Raw genomic sequence first — 27,867 nt, forward strand, 5'->3', positions numbered from 1 at the left:
AATTTTGTTATTATCTGATTACATTGGAGTGTTCCAAAATTGTAATGCTTTTTACAAATTTATTTCAAACAAGTTTGGTCAGATACTTAGATAAAGTTTTCATGTTTTATGTTGAAGATGAAAATCTTTGTTACAAAAATTATAAAGATTTAGAAGTTGAAGTTAAGTTAATTGGCGATTATTTAGATAAAACTAAAGTGACTACAATACATACTGGTTATGTAGGAATATGTGTTAAGCAGAATTTATGTTTGCCAACTCTTATTTTAGGGTGAGATTTATTATGTTTAATTAGCCTAGCCCATGTTTTACTCGTAACTGTAGCTAGTGATGGGATAACTGAATGGTTTCCAGGACAGAATAATCTTTCAGTTACTTTTTGCGTCAATCGGATATTTTTAGTTGATTGAATCACCGAATCAATTTTAGTCATTATTCACTGCCCCAAACTTAGTTTGGCCCAAACTACAACAAATTTTTTCTTATGGCAAACTGAATAGGCTAGCATTTAGTCACTTAGCGTCAATCGGTAATTTTTAGTCGAACGAATCGCCGAATAAATTTTAGTTACCTGATGATGTGACGAATTAAATCAACTAAGTTTAGGCTAAATAACTAAATCACCGAATCGGTAAGACTAATTTAGCCAAATCAGGATAAAATAACCAAATTAGTCTGTTCAGCATCAATAACGAATTGGTTCGGTTATTTTCATTTGGTGATTCCCACCACTAACTGTACGTTAGCTAAGAAATTTGTTTGCTTGATTCAGCGGCCATTTCAAAATGTTAGGGCCTAGGCTATATACCATTTACCATTTACCATCGATGTCTTCTCCGCCGTCCTTGTAGACAGGGGAATCGTCAATGGCATATTATTATGTTGACATACATATATTAACATATTATTATGTTAATAAATTTTATAAGATTTAGGGTAGGGATGAGCATCGATAGTCAATTTTTTTCCATCATACCAATGTTTTTGCAAGTATTGAAATAACTTAATCGATGTTTTCCATGACTGAATTGTATATTAAGTTTTAGGTTAATTAGCTGTTACCACAAATACTAGAAAAGTACCGGTATGGATCATAGACATAAATGACTGTTAATTAATGCTATTAGTACAAGAGTTTAGTTTACTTTCGGGCCAAAACATCAAATTTGTTAAATTATGATCCATACCAGTTTTTTCTAGTATTCGTGGCGGTTACAGTACAGGGAGCAGACGAAAAACTGAAAAAAACACATTGATGTTTTCTCGACGATGTTATCGGTAGCCTACATTGATGTTACCATCAATGCTCATCCCTTATTTAGAGTTTTTAGTCATTATAACTTACTCTCTTTTGTTCGTGGTTTTGATAACTACAAGCTACTTAATGTTAACTTTTCATCAGTAACACCACAGAGTCTTCCTCCATGCGCATTTGTTTTTACAGTTTAGAAAAATATGTGATACGGACAGCCGGCAGTTTTAGGAGTAACAGTACCTCACGTGCATCTTTCTAGGAATCAATTAAACATTATTTTGGTCTCACACTTCCCCCGCAAAATCCTTATTGAGTTAATCAGTTGAAGCCTGAAAAGTAAATATAAAAATAGCCTGAAAATATAAATATATAAAAATAAATAAAATAAAGTTGTTACTTTTTTATCATAGATTTTATTCTAAATTTGTACTACTACAAATGAAAGAAACTATACATTTTCGAACCCAATGTGGTAATCATATCAGTAAGTTTTGGTTATTGTTGGTTTTGTTAATGTTCAAAGAATATATTTTGTTTTTGATTGAATAAATGATTGATAAGTTACTTTCATTTATTACACCAGACCATTAACTTAGTACGAGAGGTCGTCCAGTGGTCGAAACTCGACCAAAAATATGTAATGTACTCACTTAACTATTTTCACCCCACACTGTAAATAAAACATGTGATTGGAGTTTCCTCCATTTGTTTTGATTTTCTGTTTATATTTCGTTGTTATTTCGTAACCAGCATAGCAACGCATTAAGATCCATGTTAATTTTTTACAACTTTTAAACTTATTTTTTGTGCTTATCTTTGAGCCTATTTAAATTTATAAAGGGATTCTGCACACCTACAGGAAAATAGCTTTCCAACGGTATGCGTAGATTTTCCCTACGATGCACACGAGCTGAGAAAAAAGGTTTTAAAGAAACATGCTTGCCTATTAATATATAGATAGATACTCAATTTGATGTTTACATTAATTAAACACCAATAAAAAGGTGAACATATCATAACTCAATTCAATATTTACATCAAGAAAAATAATTTTTCAGCTGTATGGAACCAAATTCTAATTGCTGTAGGATCAATATTCAAACCAATAAAATATTGCTGGATCTCTGCGAAACTGTACCCTTTTATTCATCGATTCATATTTCAAATGTTCCTCCTTACCTTATTGATGATTTGTTTTACTATTTTTTAAATAGCATCCCAGCAGACAGGCTGTTTGCCTATGTCTGCTGATTTTCTAAAAAAAATTAAATAAGTTAATACAGAAATTATCTTTTAGCGAATTTCCCATATAGGGAATAAGCTATTACCGTAGTACTCATGGTAAGACCTGGACCCGGGACCGATTTTTTTTTTCGTTTTGAGGTCCCTAGAGGCCAAAAACACCATCCGTTCAAATTCATATATATATATATATATATTTATATATATATGTGTCCGTTAGCGCGATAACTCGAGCAAAAATGATCCGATTTTGATTAAATTTGGTACAAACGTGTAAACCTACGTTTATTCGAACGAGTTCGCGAACCAGCATGATCGGACCATGGGAACGGGGGTTTATGGGGGGTTTTATGGGGTAAAAATGGGTTTTTCCCATTTTTGACCCAAAAAACATCAAATTTTGCAATTTCCTTCTAAACTATTTTGTAGAGCTTAAAAAAACAAATAATTTAGTATATTGAAGCGTTATAATGCGCCTAATGGTTACGGAGAAAATTCCAAAAAATTGCAAATTTAAAATTCCCATGTTATTCTTATGGAGAATAAGTAAACTGTTGTAGTTTGCTTGTTTATTATTATATTTTGCCCAAATTTGGAACATGTTTTTATTTCTTACTAACAATTAACATTTTACATAAAACAACACTTTTACCCTCCCTGTTGCAGCAAACCTAAGTATGTGTTAAACTGATTCTATTTAAATAGGGATAAATGTGATATTTTTAAGGAGACATTTTAGTGTAAATCCAATCAGGCAAATGGAAATTCGCTTAGTCTGCAGGTTTGCTGCGGCGGGGGTATTTATTTTAGCTTTAGTTTACCTATATTTGTAATCGTTACGTATAAAAAGTATGTATTTTGTGGAAAATAAACATATTATTTCATTCATTCATTCACCTTTTGCGTTCTTACTTTTGAAAAAGTGCTAAGGTTAGCGAATGTTGACATATTGCGATGCAACATTGTAGGCTAATCTACTGCATTTACTGTAATATTTTCTGTAAGATGCTTGGCTTTGAGATTGGATGCACATTTTACCAACAAAACATAAATAACCAATATAAGCATATATTACCCCTTAAAGGTAGCATTTTTCCTTTTTGATTGAAGAAAAACACCTTTAAACGTCAAAATTATTATTAGGCATCATATTGTGCTTTGCCTGAAAAAATAAAGAATTTTTTGTTTAATTTCAACTCACCTTAATAAATTGAAAACCCACCTCAATTGAATTGTCCTCATTACTAACTAAGATAGTTATAGCCTACTATGGTACCTATTATAATTTTAATTTATTTTCAGGTGTCTACAGAATGAGAGACCAATAGTGTATATTGATGTTGAAAACCAAACGGATTTCAATAAACGTCTCATAGAAAATTTGCATATAACAAATTTATTTTTAGATGAACAAAGTGAAAAGTTGAAGTATGTCTTAAAATCACCTCATGTAGTTGCACAGTTTTCCATATGGAATATGAAAATACAGCTGTGGGAAACTGGTGAGTTAACAAATCGTGGCATTCTTTGTGATTTTGCAAAAAATAACGCAAAATATTTAACCTGATAAACAAGCTCTGATGTCTTACCTTAATAGAAAAGGAAAATGTAAATTGAAGAGAAGTAAATACTATTGTTTGGTTCATGAAAGTTAATATTTTCTAATTAGCCTGGCTGGATTGTTAAGAGTTTTGGAGCCATCTTTAAATTTGCTGTTGTGCATTCATCTCGAAGCTTTCCAAGTATGAGATAATGGTTCATATCAACCACCACTAGTTGAAGAGTACAGAACATTAAGGCACTCCATAGACTTTTCTGAGCTACCTTATTAAGTTAATTTGGTAGTGATTTTTGTAATCCAACTCTCTCCCAGGTCTGTGGAGAGTCAACTAACTGCACTTAAAAAACCATAAATAATTACTTATTGCATTCAGGGAGTGTCGTAAAGTGATCTGTGGCTTATCAATCTCCATAGTGTTTACAGCAAATCCAGCTGTAGCCTACATGTGTTTATGTATCATTAGAACTGATCTAATGGTTTGCAGGCCAGGGTGTAGGGTGAGTATCGCCCTGAGGTGCAAACAGCTTTGGCGCTTCCTTCCCTTTTTATGGGGGGGGGGTGTTTGGGGACCCTCCCTCGGAAAACTTAACATCCGAAAACAAGATTTAACACTATTTGAAAATTTGCTACTGATTGAAATTTCATGGTGGGTAAGCCTCTGTATTGTAAATTGCAATATAAAAATGGTTTATGTTACATTTTGTGTCAAATGATCCGTGTGCATTTAGTGCAACTACAGCTGTTTCATGCCCCTTGGGCACATCTTCAGATTGTCAGAAGAACGTTAGATAAAAAACAAATTAACTGCACATGGATTGTTTGACGCAAAAGGTAACATAAACCATTTTTATACTGATTGAAATTTATTTGTTTTTAGGTATTTTCATACTCATAGCAAACAAATCAAAGCAAAATACTGTATTAAAAAATATTTTAAATTTGGCATCCTGGGCAATTTGTGCTTTTTTGCTTGATGATACCATTTGAATGTCTTGCAGGTGAAATTTTCTACAGGACAATGGACATTCCTGTAATGATGTATGCTGTACAAACGTCAGGGTCAACAGGAAAACCTAAAACAGTACAAGTTACTGAGAAATCTATTCTTCCAAATATCTTAGATCTTAAGTAAGTTTTTCTTTTTTTGTATCCTACGTGAATCAGGCTGCATTACTATCTTGTTTAAAGTTTAAAAAATCTTAACCCTATGCAAGGATTTACCACCAGTTTGATTAGAATGCTTGGTGCGGGAGTTTGGCTGTTGAACGGGAAGACTAAGCTATTTAAATATTAAGATATAACATAACAGATCTGTACATTTATTAATATTTTATTAAGAACTAGCTGTACCCGCGGGCTTTGCCCCGCTTAACTTCATAAGTATTCGCATGGCTCAATCACGTCCTGGTTGAAGTTCGTTCGCTACGCTCACTCACCTTCAGGTTGGAAATCGTTCGCTGCGCTCACTTGTTTTCAGGTTAGCTCGTTCGCTACGCTTACTCGCCTCCAGGTTGATGTTCGTTAGCTACGCTCACTCACCTTTTGGTTGCAAATTAGCTGTTGTCATACATTTAAAAAAGTCATCCCTTTTATTGGTTATAATACAGTACTTTTATAAAGGTTTTTATGTTTTAATATTTAACATTGGAGAATTTAAACGTTGTTAAGTGCACAGGTGTGCTGCGATTGGGGTTTAATACATTTGGACTTATTCAAAAGTAAAATAGTTTTCTGTGCTGCAATCTGTAGAAACACTGTGGCACTATTTCAAATCATGACTAATGCTAATACAGAATGTTGTAGTTATTCAAACTTACAAAACAGTTGGTGAAAGTAAACATCTGCTTTTAAATTATATTTATTTGTTAACATTCTAGATCAAAAAGTCTGACATTGGCCCACTTAAAACCCTCTGGGGCAGAGCCCTTTTGACCGATCTGCACCAAACTTCACTCGAACCATCCTTGAAAGATGCTTAATAATGCCTGAAAGTTTCATTACAATCTGTCGAGCGGTTTCGGAGTCCATAACGTATATACACATATATACATACATAGTTTCTCTTTTATAGATATAGATTTGTTTTATGATTTAATGATTTAAAGGTGTTGGCAAAATCACGATTGTTTAATCTAATTTGATGTTTAATTACAGAGTTTTATACAATTCAATAACAAAGAGGAGTTGGGTAAATCAAACCTTAACGAACCTCAAAGAGGATAAATTGGGATTTTGGCTGGTTGAGGTTGAACTGGTAGACTTTTGATTGGAGTAAGGATGCATGCTATTATTCTTCTACCATTCTTCTCTCCATAATATTCTAATATTCTTCAAACCATAATTACTAATATCCTTAAGTTGTAACCATGTACTCTATTTAGTTTTAAGTTTTTGTTTCTTTTTTATTTTTAGAAGTCTTTGGAGGTTGACTCAAAACTCTTCCTCCTCTTTCTCTTTCTCTCCACTAAACACAGCCAAAATCAGAGGGTACTCTACTTATTATTTGTTTCATGTTTAGAAGTCTTTGGAATGTAACGGAGAATGATGTGATCCTGCTGGCATCCCCGCCATCTTTTGACCCGTTCATGGTAGATCTGTTGCTGGCTGTGGTATCAGGAGCTGCTCTCCTACTTGTCAGCCCTGAGGTGCGATTGTCCCCCCACTATCTGCTCGAAACAGTTTTTCCCGTCCATTCTCCCGCACTTGTGACAATTGCTCAACTCACACCTTCTATCTTCACTCGATGGAGCGTGGAACAGATTAGAACTCGGATCTTGTCGGAAGACAGCAATTTGAGGGTTCTTGCATTAGGTATGTTTCTACTATCAATAATAACAAGCTTGTAGAATTGTTTAATTTTATGTATTCTTAGTGCAATAGTGAATTATCAGACGTTTGCTAGATAAATGGTTGGTCTAAAGCCTTGTTTAAAGAAAACCAGTATACAGGCAGGACAAGGCTACCTGCTTCAGGTGACTTAAAATACATTAGAGGAAGGTAACCTGCCTGCTCTGGCATCAAGTAAATGGGGATTAATGGTAGAAATTATTGAGTAGCCTATTTGATTGTGGGTGGCTAAATACAAAAGTTCAGAAGGTATTTTTTTAGAACGTGTATCACTGACTTTTAAACAAAAAAGATTTGAAATATTCATACAATTTGATGAGCACTAGTAAGTGTACTTGTGTGCCTTGCAATGGAGTGAGAATGCAAAAGAGAATAATTTGGGTTTTCAAAGTTAATGTAAAAAACAATTTACAACAGAAAATAATCACAGTATTTTCCCTTGATCACCTCAACTACCATGCTTCAGAATACTCCCTACCCACTCATAACCACAAGACATCGAGAAAAAGATTATCATATACCCTCTAGATGTTTAAACCTACTGCTTGCCCAAATAAAGAATCTCACTCGAAATGAACAGAAAGCATCACTAACCGACTGGCTGAAAGTAAGACCCTTACATAAGAAAATGTGCACTGAAATTAAAAACATGCCACCATCTGGCTCAAAAATGTGTTTAATGCTATAATTTTCATTTTGTATGTATCTACACCACTAGCCTTTTTTTCCTTAGGAAACAATCCAAACTCTAGTCTTGTTACTATCAAACTTTCGACCTTTTGTTGGTAGCCCAGTGACAAGTGGCATCCTAGTCTAGAATCGAGCCTGATTCAGATCAAAAAAGTTAATTCACCCTTTTCATTTTCACGAGAAATTGTAGTAAAGAATTCCTGATTTCTGTAATATTAGAGGGTAAATAAATTAATTGTTTTGTGCTAGGTGGAGACAAGTTTCCACCAGGGTCGTGGTGGCTGCAGTGTCGTGCGGACGGTAACCGTACACAGTTGTACAACCTGTACGGCACCACGGAGGTGTCGTGTTGGGCCATGATGGGGTCTGGGACGGACGGCTCGCTGGGCTCACCTTTGACAGACACTGAGCTGAGGGTCGTGGACAGCGAGGGACGAACTATCACTGACGGTACTGGAGAGATGTACATTGGTGAGGTTACAAGGAAATATGAGTTGTTAGACCTTAGACTCTCGAAACTGACTACAAAAGTCATTTTTTTAAAGTGCTCAGTTTATTTTTATTTGTTTAGAATAGTAGCCTCTTTTAACCTTATAGCCTACATCTTCTAATCCACTAGGGCCTCAAGGGCCTGTGCGTGGAACCTTTGTCTATGCATAGAACTTGAGTGGCGTAGATAGACCTTCATTAAAGGGGGGATACCGTGTAGGGGGGGATACCGTGTAGGGGGGGTCTGGGAGGAATGGAATACCCCAATGAGAAAGAAGGGGTCCGAGGGAAATTTTGAAAAATTAACTTTTCTAAACACTATTTTTAAGCATTTAGAAAGTGAAATCTGGTAGGCCTCTTAATAATAAGCAATCAAATTGTAGTATCACCATGTTTTTAAAATTTATGAATCTAAGTTTTTTGTTTCAGTTTTAGGTAGACTATGCCTAGTTTTTTTATTACATTTATTTACAAACTACATAGGCTAGGCTCTTTCCTTTATGATAAAATTTAACTTTACGTCTTTCAATCCTTGAACACTGTATATTTTGATTAAAATGTTAGGCTAACTTAAACTTATTTTATAAATTTTATTTCAAATAAAAGTAAGTAAATCACTTAACTTAATTGTTGCATTTTATTTATTTGTGTAGTTAATGTTTTTGTGTGTTATTTTTGACACTACGTTGAATGTTAAAAACAGCTAACACTGTATTAGCTTAGTGATTTTTAAAATCACTAAATACTTTAGAATGTCAATGCAGTATAAGAGGTTTAATTGAACCCATAAACCCCTAAATTACATTCAGTAAAAGTTGATTTTAGCAAAGTGACAAACACACGCACACTAACAACAGACGGCTGACAATAGGTGTGATAAAGGTCAGATCAAGCGTAGTGTTGATGAAGGGGTAGAAGAAGGAGAGGGGGGGGGTTTAGTTGTTGACTGTACGGTGACTTAAGTGCGTTTGACTTTGACGCGCAAATACTGTACCACTGCAAATATATCAGTAACAGAATTTAAAAACTAAAAAAATAATCAGAAAGGATTTTTTCACCTATTATAATGTTCCACTGTAAAACTTGACATTCCATTCCATTCCCATGTTTACCAGGTGTAAGAATGAAAATGGAAATAGTTGATTTGAACCACTCGAAGCCACCAATTCAGTGTACAGATGCAAATTACAGACTTCTGCCAAAACTGAAAAGACTTCTTACTGTTAACTGTAACGTCTTTTAAGTTACCTCACCTGTCACAGTAACAAAATCTAACGGAGAGAAAAGGATTTTAAACCAAATTATAGCTTTTTTGGATTGATTAGTAGATACATTGATTAATATTTTTCTTTTTGTTAACTCATATTAGGAGTAAGCTGTTATTTGACACTATTAGAACTAGGATAACTAGTTTGTAATGTTTAGGCAGCAAAACTAGGATCTGCATGGTAGAAGGTGATATTTGGGACCAGATGACATCTCCTGTTTTTAGACCAACTGGAGACTTGGTTACTGTGAGTGAATTATTTATATGACAATTACCAACAAATATATTAATTCGTCACCTCTTACAGCTTTACTTCTAAGGTGAAAACCGGTGCATTTGCATACTGAGTATCTTCTTTAAAGTCCTCAAAGAACAAAGTAGTTGGCATGAAAGACCTCTGTAAATGTCGGCTACTCTGTTAAACCAGTTTTGCACCTATTTGGGTTTGTTAAGCGCCAGTGAATTTAAGTATGAATGGACCATAATCAGTCATATGATTGGAGCTATAACTTGGACAATGAGGCATATCTAAATGGATATAGTGCTCACTTTGTAATCAAGAGCTTGATGGTTTAATCTTTAGAAAGGTCAGAATGTAAGAATGTTGTTTGACAGTGGACGCAGCTGTCTTTTAATAAATAGTCCTGCAAAATAATCAGCTGATCATGGTTAGTACAACATGAACACACTGGGGTGTGTGAATCACAGTGTTGAATGAATAAGATGACAGCTTTGTTACTAACTTAGATCAACTAATGCTTTAGACAGGACCATTTATTAAAAGTCCAATGCTCAAGGACAGCTGGGTCCAGTTTTAGCGAATTTCCCATATAGGGAATAAGCTATTACCGTAGGTCTCATGGTAAGACCTAGACCCGGGACCGATTTACTTTTTCGTTTGAGGACCCCAGAGGCCAAAAACACCTTCCGTTCAAATTCATATATTTATACGTGTCCGTTAGCACGTTAACTCGAGCAAAAAGTGTCTGATTTTGATGAAATTTGGTACAAACGTGTAAACCTACGTTTATTCGAACGAGTTTGTAAACCAGCATGATCGGACTATGGGAACAGGGGTTTATGGGGGGTTTTATGAGGTAAAAATTGGGTACACATATTTTATTGACAGAAAACGTTCTCTAAAGTAACCCAAGAAAAACGCAAAGTTTCACAATTTTCTTTCATATCATTTTGTAGAGCTTAACACATTCGCTGCTACTGAAGTTCCGGAACGTCAGCCAGGCTACGGCGCCAGGAGCTAGGAACGTTTTGGAACGTCACCGCTCATTGTTGTTTAAAGTTCCATGGATCAGCCAGCTCGTCATGAGGGTCCTATATTTCTTTGCAGCTCGTGGGCGTGCAGACATACTTTTCTGACAATAAAAAATATATTTCCCCAAAATCACCACCAGGGTCGTTGAGAACAGGGCTTTGTCTCACCTCTTTCCTGCTAGATAGCGACATTACTTTACCGACTGCAACCTGGGTAGTGCTGCAATGTTACGTAGCGGCGAACGTTAGTTAAGCTCCTTGCGCCGTCCAGTCATCTAGCGGTCAGCAGCGAAGGTGTTAAGAAAATAAATAATTTTGTACATTGGAGGGTTGTTGTATGCCTAATGGTTATGTAGATAATAACAAAAAATGTAAATTTATAATTCCCATGTTATTTTTATGGAGAATAAATAAACTGTTGTAGTTTGCTTGTTTATGGATATTTTTAAAAATTGTAATAATCCAATTTTTGCCATTTTATTATTTCATACTTATTACTAAGCTATCAATATTTCAATAAAAACACACTTCAATACACTACCTGTAGCAGCAAACCTAAGTTTTCATTAAAATTAATGTTGTTTAAATAGGAAATAAATCTAACACTTTTAAGGGAATATTTTAGTAGAAGTCCAGCCTGGTAAATGGAAATTCGCTTAGTGGGTTTGTACTTAGTTTTGAAAAACTGTTTTGAAAGCTTTGCTTGGATTGAATAAAACATGTATTAGATAGTTAATCCGCTATTAAGTTTAAACAAAATATTAACCATTTTATCAATGTGAACCCATTTGATATGATTTGAATAAAAGCATTTTAACACGTATGAATAGATTGCAATACTTGTAATGTGTTACATTTCAACTTCCATGTCCATCAGGTGATTATGACGACATTGTAGGAGCATTAGAATGCCTGTTTAGAACTTCTTTCCCTCAACAAACCAACTTGTAATGAAAAAATATAAGGCTATATTCAATAATAAATCAATCATGAGCTAACTTGAACTAATCCCAAGGCACCAATCTGAAGATCTAGTTCCATATCTTTAATGACCAAATAAATATTCTTTTGGGAAATAAATTGTTTTTATTTTAATTAAATTTTAACGATGAATGGAAAAAAGCCATTTGGTTATACTGTAGATATTTAAAGTTAACAAGTTAGTAACAGGTAGGTACCAAACGCTTAATAAATACACTACTAAAATTTCTTAATATTGAAATGGTAACACAAACACAGTGAGTTATATTTTACACTCAATTAATGTATTGTGTGATTATGAACAAACCTATGTGTTGCAGGTGAAGAACAACAGATATGATTACATAGGACGTAAAGATAATTTAGTGAAGAGGTGGGGTCATCGGGTCAGTCTGGATGATGTAGAAGCAGTCGCATCAGAACACACAGACGTGGCCGCAGTCTGCTGCGTTCTGTGCAAGGACATCCTGGCTCTGTATATATGCCTGCGGAAAGGCACATCTGCTGTACACACGGTCAAAGACAGTTTGAAGCAAATTCTGTTGAAGCGTCTAAACAAAGCATCAGTTCCAGACGTTATTCTATTGGTTGATGAGTTACCACTCAATAGACATGGTAAGAGGAGATATTGATTTGTGGAGATATTGAGATTGGAGATATTGACCAAATGAGATCATGGTACTATTACAGTAAAGCGCGGGACTTCAGTCCCTGAGGTTCCGGGTTCAAATCCTTCCAAATCACCAATGGATTTTATCTAAGTGATAATGCCGCAACCCCTAGGTCTAATCTGAAATAATGTGAAAAACAATCCCCAGGCTCATGCCTAGCGTGATAGGACAAAAAAAAAAAAAAAAAAAAAAAAACTAGGAACAACTGGATAACATTTTGGCCGAATAAACGAACCGGTTAAAACCAATAAATTAAAATGATCATTTGTATCTAATAACAACTTGTGATTGGTTAAAAGTAGTGTTTTAGTCTCTTTTGGGATTGTACTAGCTCAACTGAGTCGTCAACCCGCTAAAAATGTATATGAAAAGGAAACAGATAAATCGTGAGAACGCTCAAATCATGGAGGCTGCGTATAAAGCCATGGGAAATATTTATGGTATCGATTCCGGGAAGTAACCGGAATTTCTGAGGCCGGATATTAGGGGTTCTACTGTAGCAACAAATTTGTTAACCAGAAATGATTTTGAATCGTTGAGTGAAAATAATAAAAAATTGCCTTGTAACTACACTTTTCATCTGATTTTGAGAATTTCTCACTGTTTCAACCAGATAAAATTATGGGTTTTCAACCAACTTGTTCATTATTTTTTATATATTCAGTTTATTTTTCAGGTAAAATAAACAAAAATAAATTAAAGATGATGCTGCCTGAACTGAAAGATGATGAAGCGAAATATGAAAACTCAATTGATCTTTTTAAACATCTATGGAAAAAATATACTTGCCAAGATGTGACAGAAGACTCTGGATTTCTCAGTATTGGAGGGAACTCTGTAACGGCAATGTTGATAGTAAACAGCATGGCTCTACGGGGCTTTGACCTATCAATGACGGTATTAACAGAAATGTTAAACAACGGAACTTTGTCTGACAGCTGTAGGCTGATTGAATCCTACAGTGGAAGTCAATCATTAAGAGTAACGCAAAGCCATTCTGAACCAGATGGGAATGTGTTTAAAAAGAAAAAAATAGATAACACAAATGATGTTATGTTTTTCAAAATGAAAGGCTCTACGAATAATTTATCAGAGATGGTTGAAAGTAACGTACTGAATATTGCTTGGTCGTACAATTTGGGGAAATGTGTGGATGCTTCGCCAACCTGTCTTGTATTTAGAGAGTAAGTTTGTTTTACTAAAAATTAATTTGATGTTTTACTAATACTTTTTCTAAAGATTCTTATAGTAATCAGATTAATGTGACAAAGGTAGAGGGCATAACCTTCTACCCTGCAGGCTCAAGATCAAATCCTACCAAATCACCAATGGGAATTTCCTGTGTGACTTGGTGGTATGCAGCTTACTAATGCCAGTCCACCCAATAAGTGAAAGTATAGGTAGCTTCATTAAGAAATGTCTCTGCAGTGATGGTCACCCTTCAGAAAGATCAGTTGATAATAAAATATATTTTATGATTGTTTAGGTTGTTTAGGTTTTTAGCAAATTTCCCTATAGAGAAGTAGCTATTACTGTAGGTGGCACGGTAAGACCTACGCCCAGGACAGATGTCCCCAGAGGCCAAAAACACCATGTATATACAGAGTGATCAACTCAAGGAGGCCACCATTGGGATATCGGAAACGGTAAGAATTAGAGAAAACTTGCCACCATTGGGATATCGGAAACGGTAAGAATTAGAGAAAACTTTAAATGGGGGACATTGCTTTACTTTTTGTGGCAGTTAAAAATGTGATTTTAGTTTTTTGAAATTCAGCCGCCATTTTCCAAAATGGTGGCCAACTTTGAAATTTCTTATGGAACTCCCTATATTTTATCCTGTTTTTGGATAGAACATGAAATTTAAAACCTTTTTATTCTTGACATTTTTTTTCGATAAACCCACTCGTTAAGGAGTTACAGCCTATTGAAAAAAATGACTTTCCTGTGTGCATTTTACATCATGTAGCTCCTAAACGAGTAAGTTTAGAGCAAAATTGCAAAGAATAAATAAGTCTTAGAATTGCATCTAAACATTCCATAAAGACCATAAAATACAGAGTTTTCCACTTATCAAGTTTGCCGCCATTTTGGAAAATGGCCGCCATTTTTTAAATAATAGAATTAATATTTTTAAACTTACTCGTTTAGGAGCTACATGATGTAAAATGTACACCAGAAGTCATTTTTCCATAGGCTGTAACTCCTAAATGAGTAGGTTTATCGAAAAAATGTCAAGAATAAAAAAGTTTTTAAATTTCATGTTCTATAAGAGCGTTCTATAAGAAAGAAAAAGAGTTCAAAGTTGGCCACCATTTTGGAAAATGGCGGCTGAATTTCAAAAAACTTACATCATATTTTTAACTGCCACAAAAAATAAAGGAATGTCCCCCATTTAAAGTTTTCTCTAAATCTTACCGTTTGTGATATCCCAATGGTGGCCTCCTTGAGTTGATAACCCTGTATAGTTCTACCATGTTATTTTTTGTGATCACCCTGTATATTTGTGTGTGTGTGTCCGTGAACGCGATAACTTTAGTAATTTTTGTCAGATTTTGATGAAATTTTGTTCAAAGGTGTAAGGTGGGATAAACTTGAATGAGTTCGCAAACCAGAATGATTGGAGTATGGGAACGGGGTGTAACAAATAATTTAGTATATCAAAGTGTTTTTGTACGGTTATTGGTAACGGAGAAAATTAAAAAATTGTAGATTTAAAATTACCATGTTATTCTTATGGAGAATATTGTAAAACTAGTGCACCTGTTGCTCGAATTCGAGCAGTTGTCAAGTATTACAGGCGTTATTTCAAAACAAATAACAGTCATCATTTCCGATGACTTAAAAGAGTCAACTCAAAGATAAAGTAATCACTAGTATAATCACTCGACTTCAGTTATCAAATCTGAAAACGAGCTCACTCTGAAAACGAACGCTCTTCTTTGTATCGTGTGTTTACTATGAACAGCTGTAATTAATACAAATTATTTGTTTGTTAAAGTAAACAAAATGTTTTCTTCATAAGAAATACATTGGGATTTTTATGGCCTGTAAGACAAAGCCCGAAAACTTTCGTAACAGGAATTGGTGAAAGGGGGCATCTACAGAAAAAATAGTTCAGTTTGACACATCGTTGTAAAAATCTGTCCATTATTAACGAAGGAGTAGTGTTTCGTAGAAATCGCCTTCACGTATTATATATAAGGATGTTGTAGTTTGCTTGTTTATCAATATATTTTGATCAAACTTGGCACATTTATTTATTTTATGTTAAAGCTATTAATATTTTAGTAAAAAACACTCTTTATTAGTTTCCTTATAGCAGCAAACCTAGGTACACGTGAAAGCTAATATTATTTAAATAGATTTAATTGAAAATATATTCAGACAAATGGAAATTCGCTTAGTCAGCTGGTTTGCTGCGGCGGGGGTCTTATTTATTTTGAGAAATTACTTTTTTAAGATCACTTGACTACTTTTTCTGGTACATATTACCTTAACATTTCTAATCTTTAAAATGTCAAACTGTTATAAAATAAGTATCATAATTGAGGAATGGTTATAGTGGTTCGAGGTTGGCAGTAGTGGGGTCTCACTCTGGAAGGTTGGCAGCACTAAGTCTAGAGAAAGGAGAGTTGTTGTGGGAAATTCAGTTACCTGACAGAATAGAGTCATCTGTCGTCCCCTCTCACTGCGGGAGGCAAGGGCTAATAGGTAATAACTGACAAGTTTCAACTTACCAGAAAGTTTGAATAACATACCGAGAAAAATAGTGATTACTATGATGTCCAAATTCAATAATTTAACGTTCTTGCTGCACCCAAAATTGAAATTAAAGAGGATCTGACATATTGTTCTCTTTGCTTTCACAAAGTTCATTGATGTTGGAAGTATTAGGAACTTGACATAACAGCTCTGCCTTGATGTAGGTTTGAGCAATGCAGAGACTTTTTAAATTACCTTTTTCAGATCCAAGCCCCTTTTATACTATGGCACACCATTGGGACTTGCGGCTCTGTAAGTGCGTTGAGTTAAATGAGAGCTATTATACCATGCAGCGGGCTAGATGCATGACAGTGCACCAAGGAGCCGTAGAAAAGTGTGGCCTCAAGGTGCATTGCATTATACGGGAGCTTTTATACTCTGCAATACGTAGTGCCAAATGATCAAAACAAAACGCCCCTGCAATATGTGTTAATTACATTTTTAAAGCATGGTAATGATCCAAACAATTAATAATTATTCACATAATTTATACACCTTGGAATAATTATGTTACTACACATAATAATGTTACTATACTAAATTGTTATAAGCAAGCTAGTTAATTATTTATTTATTTTATATACCGACGGACATCTTCAATTTTATAGACTAGACATAAATAGATTTCTCTAAAGTGACAGTATAGTTCAAATACATTTTTGTACAATATGTAACCCAGAATAAATATATGTACATATGTAACAATAAAAATAAATACATGTATAAATATAAATATATATATATTATATATATATATAACGACTTATGTTGTATTTAGCCACAGTTTCTATTTTAGCACAATCCAGGGCCATCCAGGAAATAATTATTTGAATTAAAGTCACTATTCAAATACAGGTCTGCATTAGAGTTCAGGTTATAGAATGACTTACTTGGTTGAGGATACTATGGTATCCTCTTTTTTCAATTACAGTACTACAAATCACTTTTAGTGGAGAATCCTTAAGTTGGTAGCGCTAAAGGCACCCTCACTGCCACGGCCGCCGCACAAACTTGGTGTCGGTTGTTGGTCGCAGCGATGTGCAGCGCGCCGCAGAGTATTAAAGGGACCAAACAGTGCTTTGATTCAACCAATTATGTGCTTTTTATTCAAAAACATATTCTTTTCATTATTTGTGAAAATACAGATTTTTGGCACTGTTATATCACAGAAAAGTTCAATAATCCAAAAACGCTTTACACTCCTAAATCACAAATTAAACATTTCCTAAATCATTTAAGACAATTTTTGTTCGTCTAAGCCATTATATACTAATTAAATCTTCGGACACATTACATTTTGGTTGAACCTTTCTCTATGTTAATAGATATTTTTCTCCATAAGTAACCCATGTCATCTTCAGGTTGCTACGATGGGAATGTGTACAGCATAAGTTTAACATGTGGTACTATCCTATGGAGCTTTAAAACAGCTGCGATGGTTAAAGGGACGGCTGTGGCAACGGACAAATCTTATATCATAGGCTCCTATGACTACCATGTCTACTGTCTGACCACAGTAAGTAGAACATATCTAGCATCTCCAGATAGTTTAATGTTTTTAATATAAAACAAATTATTGATTTTGTGGCCGATCGTTGGGCTTTAACTAAATGATCCTGGCTAATGAAACAGCTGATCTTAGTAAAGTTACAAAGCTACATTGCAAGTAACATCTTACAACATTCTACACTCATATGTTGTTAAAATACGCACCTAGGTGGTGTCCCCTTCGCAATGATTGATGACTTATTTATTGATTAAATTTCTTAACCTGTGCCATAGATAAAACATAGTCCCTTAGTAGATTTACCATCCTTATAGAACAGCTGAGGCCAATTTTATTGTTAGTTCTGTCCGGTTTTCTGTAGATGTCATGTTTTGTTTACAATTTGTTTCTATTATTTTAGGGTTAGTTTCTCATTATTTGCGTCTCACTGTTTGGTTACATAGCTAGTAGATGAGTTATTGTTTATGATTAGATAGTTTTATTTGGTTAAACAAGGTTTTAAATTACTGAAATAACAAGAAAAAATTGTAAACAAAACACAACATCTACAGAAAACCGGACAGAACTAACAATAAAATTGGCTTCAGCTGTTCCATAAGGATGGGAAATCTACTAAGGGACTATGTTTTATCCATGCCTGTGCTGTACCTGAAATGATCCTGAAAGATCCAGTAGTAACACATATATTTTTTCCTACAGTCACCCGACTAAGTTGGCTTCCTTGTACTGTTTATAGTACAGAAAGCTGCTAATTGCTGCATATTTATACTTTGCCGTACGGTTTATACTTTGTCGTACGGTTTATACTTTGCCGCACATCAGGATTCCAACGAAACAACACAAAACAGCGTTGTTCTATTATGCACGTAATCCGTGTACGCTTGGAAATAGGTTGGCAACACTTAAAGATAATAATACTATGAGCAGCTGATTGACTATTATAACTACGATTTAACCTGTCATTTAGTGTTTATAGTTTCGGTATTTCTGAACTTTCTGGACTTTTCTTTTAAACAAAACATTCCTACGATCTTAATAAACAAGAAAATACTTTTAAAGCATTTTTTTTAGGCGCGGAAACCACTTCAAATTACAAAAACATATTCTCAAAACGCGGAGCACATTTCTTGCCGAGGAAAAATAGCGGTACGGACCGGGTACTACTTTCTCTAGGGCACCATTTGTGTTGCCAGCTGAACCTAAAAACGTGTTGTATAGTGTTTGAAAGACTAATTATTTATATGCTTTATAGTGACTGTAGAAAAAATATAATGTGTAACACGAGTGCAAAAGGCCTTTGCTGCACTCAAGATCATTCTGCTGCTCTCGTGTGCAGCAAAGTGCCACTTTGCCCACTAGTTACACAAATGACTATTTCTAATAATACTGTATCAACAATAATTTTTTTTATTTTGTTCCAAGCAGTTAAGATTTACCACTTCCAAACTGATATCATAATTAAGACAGAATATATTTGTTGCAATAAAATAATTTTTCATTAACTTGTTGTTTATATGTTTCAACATTGAACTGTTATTGGCAAACATCATGTACAGCTGTTTCTATTCAGTCCACAGCTGGATTTGTCATGTGATGTGACAGATTAAACTAGTTTTTCCTACAGTTACCTAACAATGAACATGTTCTCTCACTGATTTGAGAAAGCAAAGTGGCCAATTCGCTCATCAGTGAGACAATGTTAACATTGTCTCACTCTAATTACTTTGTCTCACTCCAGATTTGCAACGTGAATGCACGAAATAGTGAGCGCGTAACATGCAGGCAACGTCGTATGCGCGTGAAATACGTTGGCAGCACTGGCTGTAAATCAGCTGGTCAGCTGTTGCACTGTTGTATTTGTCACTTCACATTAAATGTTATATCAAAAGTTCACTTCCGTGTAAAAATAGGTTATGTTTCTTCACCAATTTATTTGTTTTATGGTAACTGTAGGAAAAGTATAATGTGCAACTCGAGTTCAAAGTACAATTGCCTCACTCGAGAAACCATTCCTCACTCGCCTACGGCTCGTGAGTAAGGATTTCTCTCGAGTGAGTCAATTGATCACTTTTCTCACTAGTTGCACAAATAACTATTACCACTTGTTTAGTACATTTTCACGTTTTCCCCCTATACATAGTAGATGTATGGAGAAAGTATTGTTTTTGTCAACATTTTAGAGTTTAAGTTTTTGGTGAATATGGGTTATGGGTCCACCTAAAAAAAGTGGTTTTTGAAGAGTGATGTCTGTGGATCTGTCTATCTCTGTGTGTGTGTGTGTGGATGTTTACAGAGCTACAGATTAAACCTGTGATCCGATTTTGATGACATTTTGTGTGTTACTACTAATCCATAAATATGGTGTCTCCAGGCGTTTTTTAAAATTTTTTGATGGTCATCTTTTCATAAAAACCCATAAAATAACGGAATAAAGAATTAAGTTTTCTCAAAAATAATTGTTTGTGGTTCAAATGTAGTATATTATAGTCCTTTCAAATTTAAACTTAATAAAGCAACTTACATTGCAATACAAATTACGGTTCAAAAGTTATTGTGGCTTATGTGATTTTCCCATAAAACAACAAAAAAATATGATATTCAAAAAAAGCTCGTCTGACTAAAGTGAGTGATTAAAGTTTGGTATTTTATTGATCTTATATAAACATAATGGTACAGTCCCCATTGCTGTAAAAATTAAAGTTCAAGAGTTGTTGCATCTTTTTGTGATTTCACGCTCCCCCATAAAATACTATACTTTCTCCCACTGCTTGCCCATGATAAGGGTTGTTGGCAAGCTAATGGGAGAAAGTATGTTTCAGATTGCTGATACCGTTTATTTTATCTTACATCGTGTTAATGTTTGAATGAACCAATAATATTATTTGACAAAGGCACCTTAAGTGTAGACAAAGGCACCATACATGCATAAAGTTTTCACATCACAAATAAGGATCTTTGACTTGTCAAGGAGATATGTTCTTATGTAGTCGAAGCCCTATGTTTAGACACATTTGAATAATTAATACAGGGGAAATTTAACCCCAAATGGGGTTCTATAGTATCAGAGAAAAAATAAAATGCAGGGTCAAGACAAGAGTGGAATCTAAAATTAATAAAAATTACCCTGCCGCAGCAAACCTTAATTAATACTAAGTGAATTTTCATCTGTCCAATTTTATTTTCACTAAAATATCTCCTTAGAAATGTAATATTCCCTATTTAAATAACATTAGTTTAACAAGTACATAGGTTTGCTTCTACAGGGAAGGTAATAAAGTTTTTTTTTGTGAAGTGTTTAGAAATAAATACATTTTCCAAACATGTTAATACACAAGAAAACTCCCAACATTTTACTTATTCTCCATACAAATAACATAAGAATTTTTAATTTTAAGTTTTTTTTTTGGAATTTTATCCTCGACCATCAAGCGAATAACAACACTTCACTATACTAAATTATTTGTTTTTAAGCCCGACAAAATGGTTTGTAAAGATATTGCAAAACTTAATATATTTAAGGAAAAAAATAGGAAAAACCAATTTCTACCTTATAAAGCTCCCCACAAAACTCCCCGCGGGTGCGTTCCCATAGTCAGATCATTACTCTTTGGTGAACTCGTTTGAATGAATGTAGGTTTACTCGTTAAAACCAAATTTCATCAAAATATGATCCCTTTTGCTTGAATTTTCATGGTAATGGACATATACATATGCATTTGAATGGATGGTGATTTTGGACTCTGGAAACCTCAAAACAAAAAAAGAAATCAGTGTCGGGTCCAGGTCTTACCATGAGACCTACGGTAATAGCTTAGAAATTACCCATATGGGAAATTTTCCAAAATTGCCACTTGTTGACACCTAATAGTTTATTAGTTTCATTTACTATCACGTCATGCATTAGATGGGTTTTATCAGTTAATTGGTTTCACAATTCAACACATTTCTACCATGGAAGGTTTAAACACTCCCACTCACCAAAGGCATTTTACTATGTGATGCTGTGAAATGGTTTAGAGGTCCACCTTTAAATGCATTTTTCTACAACATGTGTTCTCTAAAGGATTATTGTCTATTGTTTGTAAGGATGGCAGACTAAACTGGAAGCAGAAGATGGATGGAATCGTGTTGGCAACACCTGTGTACCTGCCGCAACATAGTTTCGTCATAGTGGCTAGCCTGACTGGACAGTTGGCAGGTCTAGATGGTAGCAATGGAGAGTTTAAATGGACCATCTGTCTCGCCTCGCCTGTATTTTCCACTCCATGTATTGCTAAAGACTTGGTTGTGGTCGCTGAAGTGGAAGGAATCCTTCATGGAATACAAGCACTCAGTGGCAACAAGGTCAGTTGAAGCTGCAATTGAGGTATCAAATCAAATAAGTTACTCTGCGCCATAGACATGGTCATTGTATGTTTTGTATTCTTAACACCCAGCAGATTATTGGTTATTTTGCTTTAACTTAAAGCTGCCAAAAGTTTAATCAGAAAAAGTTATCAGTGTTCAATTCAATTCAAAACTTTTCATTCTGTTACATGTAAATTGTTTACAAAATAGAGTAAGACCTAACCTAAATTATACATATTATTAATATCTAAAAATACATCCCACATTTTTGAGTTTTCAGCTCTTAGGATAATATATACAACATTCATTACACACATCACTCCAAGAAATAGAACAAATAAAAAAATAAAATAACTACAAATGAGTCTCACAAATTAATACAGTAGAGTACTCCCTCTTATCCGGACTCCTCAGGACCGAGGTCAGTCTGGGTAACGGTTTTTCCGGTTAAACCGACGTCCCCAAAAACTTGCTATATAACCCAAATATTTGACTTAAAATTAGGAGAGCATTACATTTAGACACCTTCCTGCCGATGTAGTCCGGTTAACCCTTTGAGTGCCAACGTCCGGGGAACCGGACGTTTTTAAAACGAGCCAAAAGTGCCGACGTCCGGCCGACCGGACGTTTTTAGAACGAGCCAAAAGTGCCAACGTCCGGCTTACCGGACGTTTCGTAATGATCGAACAGTTGTCATAACAACCGAATGGATACTCGGATTCTTTTAACCCATATATTAACATTGAGTCGAAAGTTACTAGATGCGATACATCAATTTTCGTTGGTCAAAATATCGAAAATTCGATTTTTACGAAATTTTAACCTAAAAATCGCCAGATCGCGCTCGGCATTTTTAGCGCGACCTTCGGGAAAAATCATCGGCATTTTTTGAGCGTTACTTTTATTTCTCGCCTGGCACTCTAAGGGTTAAACCGATGTGCTGATAAAAATTGTCCGGTTAAAGAGATGTCATTTCCGCCTAGTTAATTACAGTGCCTAGTTAATTAGTTGGGGGTCCGGTTAAACCGATGTCTGGTTTAAAGGTGTCCGTATAAGAGTATATCTTAATGAATTTTTTTCTGATCACATACATTAGGTACGTCATTTATAAATTACCAAACACTTGTCATCCATACAAAATTTTGAATTCCTCATAACTTTGGAAGCTATAACCCCACAATCAGTAAAGTGTTACAGATTTGTATTGCTATAAATGCATTGTAGAAAGGGCTCCGCCCCAGAGGGTTTTAGGGGTCTAATGTCAGACTTTTGGAACTACAATGTTTACAAATAAATGTAATTTAAAAGCAGGTGTTTACTTTCACCAATTGTTGGTTTGAATAATCACAAAATTCTGTATTAGTCATGATTTGGAATAGTGCCACAATATTTCCACAGAATGCAGCACAGAAAACTATTTTACTTTTAGATAAGTCCAAATTTATTAAACCCCAATCGCAGCACACCTGTGCACTCAACGTTTAAATTCTCCCCTACTGTATTAAATATGTAAACATAAAAAGTAAAAACCTTTATCAAAGAAAAACTTGTATATTCATACACCTAATAAATATATAAAGATATAGATTGTAAAGAACAAATTACCATTTAAAATAATAGTTGTTAGCGCAGCAACGCGATATTAGTACCCATGAACTTTTGAGAAAACTAAAAGTCACACTCCCATAAAACATATACTTAAAATGTTCGCTCTAGGTCTGCAATAAGAAGCATATTCTTATGGAGACAAGGGCGGTCCCAGGGGGGGGGGGGGTCAGGGGGGTCATGACCCCCCCAAAATATTTTTTATATATATAAACTATTATACCAGGGGAACTTTAATAATTTTTATTGCAAATCGTTCTGCCAAATTGAAATGTATTGTAGTCTTTACACTTGTGGCGAATGAAAGGACTAATTACAATCTCTAACCTAAAACTCATCGGTCGAGTCTGACTGTTTTTTTGTACGTTATGAAAAGTAGGGAAGATCGGCAGACGACGGACGCTTTCAGACATATACAGCAACGGCAGTGTCCGATGCTGACATTCGACGTTCGGCCGCATTCTTCTTCTTATTTATTTTTTCGGCATTTAATGTTATCATTCATTTTAACATAGATGATTGAAAACATGAATTGGGCTTGGGTATTGGATAAAGAAAAGAAGTTGTATCAATAGTCAAAGATTGAAAGGTAGTTGAATATTAATTTATCTGAGTTGAGCGTTAGGAATTTGTAATTACAGTAATGTAATTCAATGATTACCGTAGCAAATTTCAAAACTTTCAATATTAAATAGTATTCATATTTAGAGCACCTGATATCATATATAAGAATACCACAACCCAATTGGCATGTTGCTAGCCATAAAACAACAACAAAATGGTAGTGTCTCAGACTTAGATGTGGAAGGGACAGATTTAATTCCCAGCACAACCACAAAATAGTTGCACAAAAACTTTATTCTCACGTTGACCCCTTGTAAAATGCCACTGGCACTGGCGTAGAAAAAATAAGAACACTGAGAACCAATTCTCCAGGCTGTAGCAGTGACAGGACGCCGACGGCAACGTTAGTTGGATAGTGTACTTTGTGTAGGTTAACTGTTGCTTACTGGGCAGGTATAATGCAGTCGTTTTGGGTCCAAGTTCTTAAACACTTCTTAGATAAAATAAGTTCTCTGGTTCGAAATCTTGGTCTGATTTTAAACATTATCCGTTTAGCATGCACATTGGCACCAGTTGAAAGCATGGTGGAAGGAAAATACATCCACCATGAGTTGAAAGGGTGTTTTCGTAAATCAATAATGCTTCAATGTGTTGTAATGTTGCGGTATTCCTTTGATATTAAAACCCCAAGTCTCAATAATGAAAAAACATGACATTATACAAGTTTATTTTTAGACATTTCTTTGACGTTTAAATAAACTGGGAAGCTTGAACACATTAAACTAGGCCCTCAAAATAGCTTCAAAACCACTCGTTTTAGCACGTTATTTCCAATTTTTTTCCCGGGGTGGTACCCCCGGACCCCCCTCCTTTGCTAGGGGGTATTCCCCCCGGTGACCCCCCCCAAAATATATCCCTAGGACCGCCCTTGTAAATGGAGAATATTGTAAATTGTTTACCTGTTAATTGTTTATTTGTTTTGTATTGTAAACCTTATGTTATTTAAATAAAACTGAAAATCAAATCAGGCAAATGGAAATTCCCTTAGTATGCAGGTTTGCTGCGGCAGGGGTATTTGATTATTTATAATGAGTGCTCAAGAGAGAAGATCATAAGTGCTTGATAAGTTCAATCACTTCCATTCCTAGGCTAATAAAAATTTCACAATTATGCAATTTCAGATGAGTATGTTGCTTTACAATTCCAGTTCATGTATTTGGTAAAAAATATTAGCTTTTTATGTTTGTTTTTGTAGAGAATTATATGGATGATATCAGTGTTAATAATTCCTTTTACTGGAAAGGTGAAAAAAACCACTTTTATGTAAGTACATTCCCTTAATGAAAACAACATACTCTGTGGACCTGCAACTGTTTAGGGCCTTTAAGGGATAGAAGAACCACAATAAAACGTTGCACAGGTTTTTTTATGTTTCTAAATGTTACTTTAAGATTAATCAAAGTTTCCAATAAGTTATGGGAGATCTGACAGCCTATTGGAAAATTAGGTTCAAGCATGTAAACCGAAGTCAAAGGAGATACAGAGGGAATTGTTTTCTAACAAAAAAATTATTTAGAGGTGGTTCTGAGGGGGCAAATTAAAGTCAATTATGTTCAATATAGAAATATTTTACTCAATCTTAATTTTGTACTTATTTTTACCCACAACATTTAACATTTTAAGCACGGCAGTAACACTGTATTTGCCAATTGGTTTGGTAAACAATCTGGCTTGGGAGATTGCCTGTTGTCAGTAGGGGGTTCATTGCCTGCCTTCCCCTCTCTCTTTCCATTATCTAATCAACTGTTATTTGTGTACTTCCACACCACACTCCAACACCAATAATACCTTTCTTGCTTTGTCAATGCTAATTTATGGTTATTGAAACCCCAATGACATTAGTAAATTAATTACCAGTAATATCCTCAATAATCAGTGTCTAATTGGATTATTTGTTTCAAAACATAAAAATTGGTTTGTGTAAAAACTAAAAATCATACTTCTTACTAATATTATAAATGTGAAGGTTTGTATGAAGTTCAATCACACATTAACTACTGGTCGGATCGGGTTGAAATTTGGTATGATGATAACTCACATTTCCGATTAACATATAGACGTATTCTTATCTCAAAAATCCTTTTGGGCTCTGGAGTTTCCCATGTTAACCTTATGAGTATTCAACTTTGTCAGCTGTTTCAACTACACAAGTTGGTTCTATGATATTAAATAGCATTAAAAAGTTATAAGGTTTACCAACAGGGTGTAGCACTATTAATCTTTCTGCCTTTATGACAACAGCTAATTTGAACCAACAAAAAGTTGTGGTATACTACAATGAGAACTTGACTTTTTTCTATTGTTTAGGTGAAGTGGTAGAACATTATGTCTATGGTAGATGAGCTATATTATAGCATACCGTAAATTGAAAGAACCAAATTTTCTTAAACCGCGTCCTCTCCCATTGCAAACGCAAAGCCAAATATAACTGCAATAAGCATTTTATACTCATATGCTAACCCCGTACGAAGGACGGGTACTCTGCTAGTAAATACATAAATAGGTTCTAATCACATTAAACAGGTTACAGTTCTGGCACCTCATTTTTAACAAATTGATCACTGTCCCCAAGTATGGTTTTGTGGCTTAAACTAGGGTCAAGAAGTTTATGACCTTACTATTTAAACAGTACCAGTCTATTTTTGTAAGATTACTTTTATTTCAGTTGATAAAATCAATAGTAGAAAAATGGCTGTGATGAGGGATATTGCCATGGTTTGCTCAGCAGCACGTTTAACAGTAAGACTCCTGCAAGTTAGTTATTTTTTTTTATTATTTCACAATCTTCATAAACTATTTTTAAATAGTTGAAATATCCCTCTCACAACTATAAAGAATGATATATCTCTATGAATGTAAAATGTCCCTGGTATTCTACATTTTCTTGCAGGTTTGGCAGTACTTCATAGGTAACAAGATCTTCTCATCTCTCATAACTGTTGAGGATTCAGTGTTGTTTGGTTGCCACGACAGCAGTGTCCGTCGTGTACGTGTGAGCAGCCCCAGTGAGATGTGGCGTCATCCTACTGACTCTCCTGTGTACGCTACCCCCACCCTACTCTCCCCCCAACACCTGGTTGTTGCCTCTACCTCAGGTGTTGTTAGTGTGCTAGATATAACCAATGGGTCAGAACTATGTTCCTCTGTGTTACCCAAAGAAGTATTCTCCTCGCCGGTGGCTTGTGGTGGTTACGTCGTCACCGGTTGCAGGGACGATAATGTTTACTGTTTTTTAGTTGGAAATAAAATTTTGTAAATACAAGTGTGTTAATGTGAAAGCCTTACACTGTAAACACTTTTACTCCTTCCTACAGAAAACTTTGTTGTAATCTATAATATAATTGGTCCTGAGATACTGTAATCAATTATGAGTTCTACCATACATCTAAAAATACTTAATAAAATGTTACATCCCTTTTCCAGCCGTCCTAGTTAACCAATTTTTATGATTGATGTGTCATTTTAAAGCTTATGACCTAGCGTAGAACCGAATATTAACTAAAAAGATTATTTCCTTTCGGGTTTCGCCCCTCTTCTATTTGATTTATTTCTAGAGTTTGCTTTCAAAGATTCATGGATGCTGACCCATTTTATCCAGAGGCTTAAATGTAAATAGTAATTTTAACAGCTGATTGTTTATTCTGAGCTCAGTCAGAATGTAAACAAGAAAACAGTTTGTTAGCCTGTAAGGCTATTTTTTTAAATAACTGTACCCTGATATAGGCCTAGGTAGGTAAATTATTC

At 34.8% G+C, this 27,867-nt stretch overlaps 1 protein-coding gene across 4 annotated transcripts; it reads left to right on the forward strand.

Moving 5' to 3' along the window:
- Positions 1–27,495, forward strand: LOC128991053 (beta-alanine-activating enzyme). 4 transcript variants are annotated; one of them, XM_054413772.1, is made up of 12 exons: positions 1–271; positions 3,800–3,999; positions 5,057–5,186; positions 6,577–6,869; positions 7,845–8,066; positions 9,510–9,598; positions 11,925–12,219; positions 12,952–13,459; positions 15,841–15,989; positions 17,402–17,556; positions 21,634–21,891; positions 27,014–27,495. In XM_054413772.1, the coding sequence occupies exons 1-12, from the start codon at positions 45–47 to the stop codon at positions 27,377–27,379; spliced, it is 2,892 nt and encodes a 963-aa protein (XP_054269747.1). In that variant the 5' UTR covers positions 1–44; the 3' UTR covers positions 27,380–27,495. The 4 variants fall into 4 exon arrangements, with proteins under 4 accessions (XP_054269747.1, XP_054269749.1, XP_054269748.1 ...); XM_054413774.1 differs by lacking the exon at positions 1–271 and adding an exon at positions 592–631; XM_054413773.1 differs by lacking the exon at positions 1–271 and adding an exon at positions 981–1,030.
- The last annotated feature ends 372 nt before the right edge of the window (positions 27,496–27,867 follow it).

This window comes from Macrosteles quadrilineatus, unplaced genomic scaffold (assembly GCF_028750875.1).
Source record: "Macrosteles quadrilineatus isolate MER2022 unplaced genomic scaffold, UCM_ALF_1.0 Scaffold_3__2_contigs__length_128488019, whole genome shotgun sequence".
Lineage (NCBI taxonomy): Eukaryota > Metazoa > Arthropoda > Insecta > Hemiptera > Cicadellidae > Macrosteles > Macrosteles quadrilineatus.